We start from the raw sequence: 8,161 nt of genomic DNA, 5'->3' as shown, positions 1-8,161 counted from the left end.
ACCACTTCTAGTGAGTGGCCATGGGCAAGAAAGACTAATACCAATGAAGGAGAATATTTATAGCTCAGGGTTGGAATGAGGTCCTGGGTGCTCTCCAAGTTTGCTTCTTTTCTTGCAAATGTTTCATTACCCTAACTAGGTAACCTCATCAGTGCTAGATCACGTGAAGTGTTAATACCACTTTACAATGCCTTGGTAAGGCCACAATAGGAAGGCTACATCCAGTTTTGGATGCTGAGACTCTAGAAAGAGTACAGAGAAGAGCCTCAAAGATGATTAGAGGACTGGAGGCTAAAACATAAGGAACGGTTGCTGGAATTGGGTATGTCTAGTTTAATGAAGAGAAGGACAAGGGGGGACATGATAAAGCTAATCAAGGAGAGAAGCAACTTAGAACTAAGGAGAAACTTCCTGATCGTTAGAACAATCAACCAGTGGAACAACCTGCCTCCAGAAGTGGTGAATGCTCCAACACTGGAAGTTTTTAAGAAGAGACTGGACAGCGATTTGTCCGAAATGGTATAGGGTTTCCTGCCTGAGCAGGGGGTTGGACTAGATGACCTCCAAGGTCCCTTCCAACTTTATTATATTAATTATAAATTATTATTATTCTGTTTTGCATCTTTCTTTTCACAACATGGCAATGGCAGAAGGAAAATGCAGGTGGAACTACGCAAGGGAGTAGTAATAGAAGGCTGACCTGCTCTGAATGAATTCAATTCTCTGGGACCACATGAATAACATCCCGGGTATTTGGTATGTGATTTCAGAAGCACTGACTGTAATCTTTGAGTGTTCCTAAACTATTAGAAAAACTGCCAGGAGACTGGAGAAGCGCTATATTCCAGTCTTTAACCAAGAGAAAGAAGTGAAACCACAAAACTGCAAACCAACCAACCAAACTATGATACATAAATTGATCTGGTTCAAACAGCATCATTTCTTCAGCCATAATATGAAAGTTATCAGCTGCAAAGAACCAGACAGGTATTTATAGAGTTCAAACAGGCTACTGGATTGTTTTATGCCTGTTCCACAGGAATCATCCCAGACTAGTAGCTTTCGCCTGGGAATTACTGGAAAAGGCTCAAAAGCATTTGGGGATGGGGTCAGATGTTGCCATTGGGTTTACGTAAAAATTCCAGACTAATTTCCCACTTAAGCCTTCCACCAGACTGGGATGCTTGCTCTCTAACGGAAGTAGTGCCACTGCTGTGTTTGCTACATTGTTTGAACATCCCAATCTAGACTTGCTTTTCCCCCCCGCCAAGTATGAGGAGAGGTTGAGGAGATAAACAAGCAAATTACTGAACAAAGCAAAAAATTTAGTTGCGTAGTGTTAACAAAGATAGTCACAGACAACACAACAAAACAATCAATGTATTCAGGGAATTATTATGCTTTAGACCAGTGGTTCTCAACCTGTGGGTCGGGACCCCATTTGGGGTCAAACGACCATTTCATGGGGGTCGCCAAACAACGCAGTCCGCCATTTTTTTCCTTTTCCTTAGCTGTGCTACTCCGTTTTATTCTATTGGCTTTTGAAAGCCAATGGAATAGACTCTCTTGAATAGAGTCTAATTCTATTGGCTTTCAAAAGCCAATAGGAATTGTCCAGGCTGTCTCTGCCCTGCTGAGCCCGCCAAAAGTCCCATTCTGCAAACAGTGCTGCACCAGTTGAGTAGTCCTCAACTTACAACCGGTTGGGGGTCATGGCATTAAAAAGGTTGAGAATCACTGCTTTAGACTATAGCCAAACCTAAGTCCTGCAGCCGTTCTTCATATATTTTAGCCTCCAGGCCTTTGATCATTTTAGTTGCTTTTCTCTGAACTTTTTCCAAAGTCTCAACATCTTTTTTGTAGTATGGTGACCAAAACTGGTTGCAGTATTCCATGTGTGGTCTTACTAGGGTTTTATAAAGTGGTACTAATACTTCGCATGATCTTGATTCTATGCCTCTTTATAAAATCCAGGATGAAATAGGGTTGAATTTATTTTCTTCTCCTGAATTCTCTCTTAGAAGAAATAGATGTATTTGCCTCAAGAAATTGCTGATCCACCATCAGCAATTCTCATATTCAGTTGCTTATAATATTTCTCCTGTATGTTAAATATGATTCCAGCAGAAGATCTTTCCACAGTCCATGCATTAATAAGCATCCTGCCATATCTAGATCCTCGCATGATGAAAAAGTTGACAGTTGCAAATAAAGCTCAAGGCATGGATTCATTTGGTTTTTCCTATGTGGATTGTTTTATGAAAAGTAAGTACATTATTTTCAGTGAAAGTTGTTCCACTTTTCATGCATCTCCATCGTTTTCCTGTGTGGATGCCTCTGTGACAAATAAATATGTTGTAATCATTTTTTTTCACATTCCATAGACATATATGTTCTCTCCCCAGTGTTGATCCTTTTATGAGACTTAAGATGTCCCTTCCGAGAAAAGGACTTTCCACATTCCAGGCATTTATATGGTTTCTCTCCTGTGTGGATCCTTTTGTGAGAATTAAGATTTTCCTTTCGAGTAAAGCTCTTTCCACACTTCATGCACTTATGTGGTTTCTCCCCAGTGTGTAACATTTTATGAGCCTTAAGATGTCCTTTCTGAGTAAAGCTCTTTCCACACTTCAGACATTTATGTGGTTTCTCCCCAGTGTGGATCCTTTGGTGGATACTAAGGTTACTCTTGCTATTGAAATTCTTTCCACATTCCAGGCATTTAAATGGGTTATCCACTGTATGGATCCTTTGGTGGCAATTAAGACTACTTTTGTCATTGAAGTTTTTTCCACACTCCAAGCATTTATGTGGTTTCTCCCCAGTGTGGATCCTTTGGTGGACACTAAGCTTACTCTTGCTATTGAAATTCTTTCCACATTCTAGGCATCTATATGGTTTCTCTCCTGTGTGGATCTTTTCATGTGAATTAAGATGTCCTTTCTGCGTAAAGCCCTTTCCACACACCAGGCATTTATGTGGTTTCTCCCCAGTGTGGATGCTTTGGTGGAGGCTAAGCTTATACTTCATATTGAAACACTTTCCACACTCCAAGCATTTATATGGGTTATCCAGTGTGTGGATCTTTTGGTGGCGATTAAGAGTACTTGTGTCACTGAAGTTCTTTCCACATTCCAAGCATTTATGTGGTTCCTCCCCAGTGTGGATCCTTTGGTGGACACTAAGCTTACTCTTGCTATTGAAATTCTTTCCACACTCCAGGCATTTATATGGATTATCCACTGTGTGGATCCTTTGGTGGCGATTAAGTCTACTTTTGTCACTGAAGTTCTTTCCACATTCCAGGCACCTATATGGTCTCTCTCCTGTGTGGATCTTTTCATGAGAATTAAGATGTCCTTTCTGGGTAAAGCTCTTTCCACATTCCAGACATTTATACGGTCTCTCCCCAGTGTGATTCCTTTCGTGAGAATTAAGACTTTCTTTTCGAGTAAAGCTCTTTTCACACTTCAGGCATTTATGTGGTTTGTTCCCAGTGTGTAATGTTTTATGAGCATTAAGATGTCCTTTCTGAGTAAAGCTCTTTCCACACTCCAAGCATTTATGTGGTTTCTCCCCAGTGTGTATCCTTTGGTGCCGAGTAAGGCATGTTTTGCTAAAAAAACTCTTCCCACATTCCAGGCATTTGTACGGTCTCTTTCCTGTGTGGATCCTTTGATGAAAAATAAAGTTTCTATTGTAAACAAAGCTCTTTCCACACTCTGTGCATTTATATGGTCTTTCTCCTGTGTGGGCCTTTTTATGAGAATTAAGATCTCCTTTCTGAGTATAGCTCTTCCCACACTCCAGGCATTTATAAGGTCTATCACCTATGTGGATCCTCTTATGGTAATTAAGATATCTTTTCCGAGTAAAGCTTTTTCCACACTGTAGACATTTATATGGTCTCTCCCCAGTGGGTATTCTCTGGTGGAGATTAAGTTTACTCTTGCTACCAATATTCTTTCCACACTTCAAGCTCAGTATCATCTCTCTGCTCCGACTGGAACCCCTGCCAGATTTTATAGAGGTTTGTGGTTTGTTTTTCTTATAGACTTTCTTAAGTAAAGTAAGGGCAAAGGAATTTTTGACATATTTTCCATACTGTTGAGACTCATAGAGTTTTCCTTTAGTCTGGTTTCTCTCATAGTCATATGTATTTGGATTTTTCTCTTTTTTCTTGTATTGTCCCTTTCTCTTTACTTTTTCAACTTGCTGGGACAGGAAGCCATGGATTCCAATAGGAAGCAAAGTGGATGAGCTCATCCCTCCTTCTGTGTGGTTTCTCTCTTGCCTTTTTATGTCCCCTTGATGGCCAAACATTACTTCCTGTATATCATGCATCTCTGTTTCAAGTGGCTTCAACCTAGCTTTCTTGTCATTCTCTTTGTCCTGCCCATTATCGGCTTGGAAAAAAGAAAATAAATATTTGGGTTAGAATATAGAATGGCGAAGGATAATATTGTCTTCCCTCACTAACAAACATGCCAATCTGCATTCCAGATTTGTCACCACCTGTCAGAATCCATTTATATTTCATCTCTAGTTATCGACTATGGAAAACCCCATTTCTGCCCTCTCTGGATTCTGTCATACGATGAAGGGGAAGGGGGGTGAACAAAGGGGTTTTATGGCCCTCACTTCCTTCGGTACAACCTCAAAAGGGACTGTATGTGAATACCACCAAAAGGACTACACATAACAATGGGGCCATCAGCTTTCATCTACTCCCCTCTGAAGTCTCCCTTCCGCCGGCAATGAGGAAAAGGCGGTGGAAATGTAACGCCTGGAAGGATGGTGGGGTGGGATGGGTTTGCTGGGAACCCCTTAAAACCTTGAACCATAGGGCTTGGCCCCAAGTCCTGTCTAGAATGCCTGCAACCATTTTCTCTTAATAAAGGATGCCTGTTGGAAGAAATATTCCAAGAGTTCTGTCTTCTTAAGATGCAAAGTGGGGTGGGTCCTTACACCACCCACATTTGGCTAGGATGTGATAGCTGCAAATTGTTATTTAGGAGACTGATGGTATGCGAATAATTTTTCAACTGAGAAATGTATTAAAGCTTTGGTATTGATCCGTCAGTCTGCCCAACCCTGTCCACAAAGCATCTAAACATTTCCCAAATCGATGATGAGTATTTCTGCACTGCCTTGTAAAGATGCAACTAAGTGCAGACAACTTCTCTGTTGTCTTTCCACTGAAAAAATGAAGGGAACCCAGAGCAAATCCTGGCCTTACCCAAAGCTGCCATATCCGTAGAAATCTCCTTGATGACCTCCCTACATAAGGCCTTCTGGCCAGAATCCAGCAGATTCCACTCCTCCTCTGTGAAGTTCAAAACCACCTCCTCAAAGGGACTGTATCCCTAGAAAGAGAAATAAAACTTTCTTTAGCAGACAATACCAGGAAAGACGTCTACGTTTTCTCTCTTATTACAGAAAATAGGTTTGCAATAGACCAATGGGTACTTTCTAGCAGGACAGATTTATGTCTGCGTATCAACAGAGTCCTTAGGGCTAGGAAGCTGTAGCTGCACAAATGGCTTAGGTGCATCCAGGTTGTAAAATGCTAAAAGAGACACCATTGGGGAGCTTTCCACTGGACCAAAATAAACCAGCAAGGAGGTTTCAGGGAGAAGAATCCCCTAGACCACGGGTCGGCAACTCGTGGCTCTGGAGCCACATGAAGCTCTTTCAGCCTTCTCCTGCAGCCCAGTCCTCCTCTGCTATTTGCAGTACCACAAAAAAAAGTGGGACTAAAAAAGTTCAACCATTCAATTCAAACTTCTCATGAGAAAAAAAGATTTGCGAAGTTGGAATTGATTGGTTGAGCTTCTTTTGTTTGTGGGACTGCCCACAACCTTCCTTTCTTCTTGGGACTGCACGTGGTGGCAGTGGAGGAAGAGATGGAGGACTGTTGGAAAGAAGGTGCGTGGGTCAGACGGGGCCTGTGGGGTGTGTGTGTTCTGCTAAGTATCGTATGGAGCTGGTTGGGGAAATGGGCTGGGTGGGGGGAGCTGCCAATGCCACTGCCATGATCCCCCCTCCCCAGCCACCCTTATTCTCACCTGGCCTCATGCTCTTCTTGTCTTCCGCACTCAAATCGGCTACTAGCGGCTTTGATGGCTCTGCTCCGTCCGAGTTGAAGAAAGCTGCTTTCTGCTGGCCTCTGCTTTCTTCAACTTGGACGGAGCAGAGCCAACCAAGCCGCTAGCAGCCAATTTGAGGGAGGAGAAGAGTGTTTCCTCAGGAACCGCCCAAAGCTCCGCATCTGAAAGATCTTCAGCCGAGGGCTGCGTTACACCTTCCTCTCCAGCCTCAAAACTGGGGCCTAAAGGAAAGATCAGCTCTTTATAGCCACAACGTGCTCTCGCCCCACAGGAGCACCTTTTATGCACGAGGCGCCTGCCTCATTCACACCCTGGAGCACAAGGAAGGAGGCCAGAGGCGGAGGCACCTTCCCACTTGATAAGGCCAGTGCTGTTTTTGTGAGAAAAAAGGTGCCGGAACTCAGACACCCACTCCCCCCCCCAGGCCATTCCTTGATCGGCCACCTTTCACTCCCCTCCCAAGCCGGACTGCCATGCTAAGGTGGATGGGATGGGCGGAGTAGGCCAAGTCCCCCTCCACCGTTTCGGAGCCAGGGGGGAGTGAACTTCGCCCTGCAGATCACCTGCCCGGGCGCAGCCACCTCATCCTACGCCAACTCTCCTGTCACACACCTTCCCCGCTGCCTCCCTCCGCCAGTCCTTTGTCACCTGTCTCACAGAGAATGCAGTGGCTCTGCGCAGGGATGCAGAGCAGAGAACAGCACTTGCTTGCTGCCCTACGTTGCCCATGTCTCCCTTCTCCCTTCTGGAAATGGCAGCCCCGTTTCCTGCCGCTTCTCCCCCCAGCGCAGCTCCTCCCTCTTCCCTGAAAGCATTTCTTTGCTAACCTGCTTTCCAGCTCTGGCATGGTTCTCTTCTGCTGCAGGGAAACGGAGTTTGTGGGACTAAAAAAAGTTCAGTCAGACTTTCCAACTCCAGGTGAGATCTTTTTTTTTCCCCACAAGAAGTTGGAAGGTCTGACTGAATTTTTTTTAGTTCCACAAATTCCATTGGCTGGCTCAGGAATTCTGGGAGTGGAAGTCCACGAGTCATAAAAGAGCCAAGGTTGCCTACCCCTGATGTAAAACAAACTGTTGTAGTCCTTTTATTTTTCTTGTTCCCTAGGAACTGTCAAACAGTTATTGAGACAGGCGAGTGGCATACCCCCCCTTTTAAAAGACAAAAAGGATTGGAATTTGTTAGATTTTCCCAGTAAGTGGTTTGCTGAGAGGGGGGGAGGGAGGGGGGAGGGAGGAAGGGAGAGAGGGAGGGAGGGAGGGAGGGAGGGAGGGAGGGAGAGAGAGAGAGAAGGGAAGGACAATGACAATGAGTCTGGAAATCCCAAATCACTTGACCAACAGTCTTATTATTGCAGCAACTTAGCACGGATTTAGGGGTTTTTCTGTAATGCATTATTATATATCATATTTAGAAACCACCAATCTCCTCATAAATCGCTTCTATGATTATTTTTTTTTATCCTATTCCTGTTTTTTGAAATCATGGCTTTTATTTTTGAACTAGTTTCAAAGGTCTTCAAAAAGCTTTAACATGTATTATTGTTGCAGCCACTTAGTGTTGAATTAGGGGTCTGTTCTTCATATGAATCATTTTTAAGTGGATATGCTAGCATATTTTTGAACCATTTCTCAATCCTATTCCCTTTGTTTCAATTTGCTGATTTCATTTCTAACTAGATTTCAGCATTGAAAAGTATTAAGAAGTATTAAACTCTTCCAACCTATAAATTACATTTACTAATACATGTTTCTCAGCATTTGCATCTCCAGAACAATTTTGAAAGCCGAATATGTGACTCAGCAAGACCTTCTTGGGGGATGGTGTGTTCAGATGCACACAGACTCAGCATTTGGTGGTAAAGGCAGCTTGTGAATGGACAGAGCTGGAACTCTTCTGCTCTCAGAAGAAACCTGCATTTACCTGGCAAGGTGGCCCAAGTTGAATCCTTCTGAAAAGCAGCTCCTGAGAAAGGCTGGATTGATCTCCTCTTCCCAGGAGCTCTGCTGAGATCTTCCTCGTGATTGGCTCCTGTACCTGTCAGAACAGCCTGG

At 43.6% G+C, this 8,161-nt stretch overlaps 1 protein-coding gene across 1 annotated transcript; it reads right to left on the bottom strand.

The window, feature by feature from the left end:
• Positions 1-2,227: 2,227 nt before the first annotated feature.
• On the bottom strand, positions 2,228-8,145 carry LOC120320125 (zinc finger protein 260-like). The gene is made up of 3 exons (XM_039369594.1): positions 8,031-8,145; positions 5,240-5,366; positions 2,228-4,406 (listed from the first exon to the last, which is right to left on the bottom strand). The coding sequence occupies exons 2-3, from the start codon at positions 5,250-5,252 to the stop codon at positions 2,362-2,364; spliced, it is 2,058 nt and encodes a 685-aa protein (XP_039225528.1). The 5' UTR covers positions 5,253-5,366; positions 8,031-8,145; the 3' UTR covers positions 2,228-2,361.
• Positions 8,146-8,161: the final 16 nt, after the last annotated feature.

This window comes from Crotalus tigris, unplaced genomic scaffold (assembly GCF_016545835.1).
Source record: "Crotalus tigris isolate CLP2741 ecotype Arizona unplaced genomic scaffold, ASM1654583v1 scf7180000021175.109556, whole genome shotgun sequence".
NCBI classification, from domain to species: Eukaryota; Metazoa; Chordata; class Lepidosauria; order Squamata; family Viperidae; genus Crotalus; species Crotalus tigris.
The sequence above is the reverse complement of the archived record's forward strand: the minus strand, read 5'-3'. Positions and strand labels throughout refer to the sequence as shown.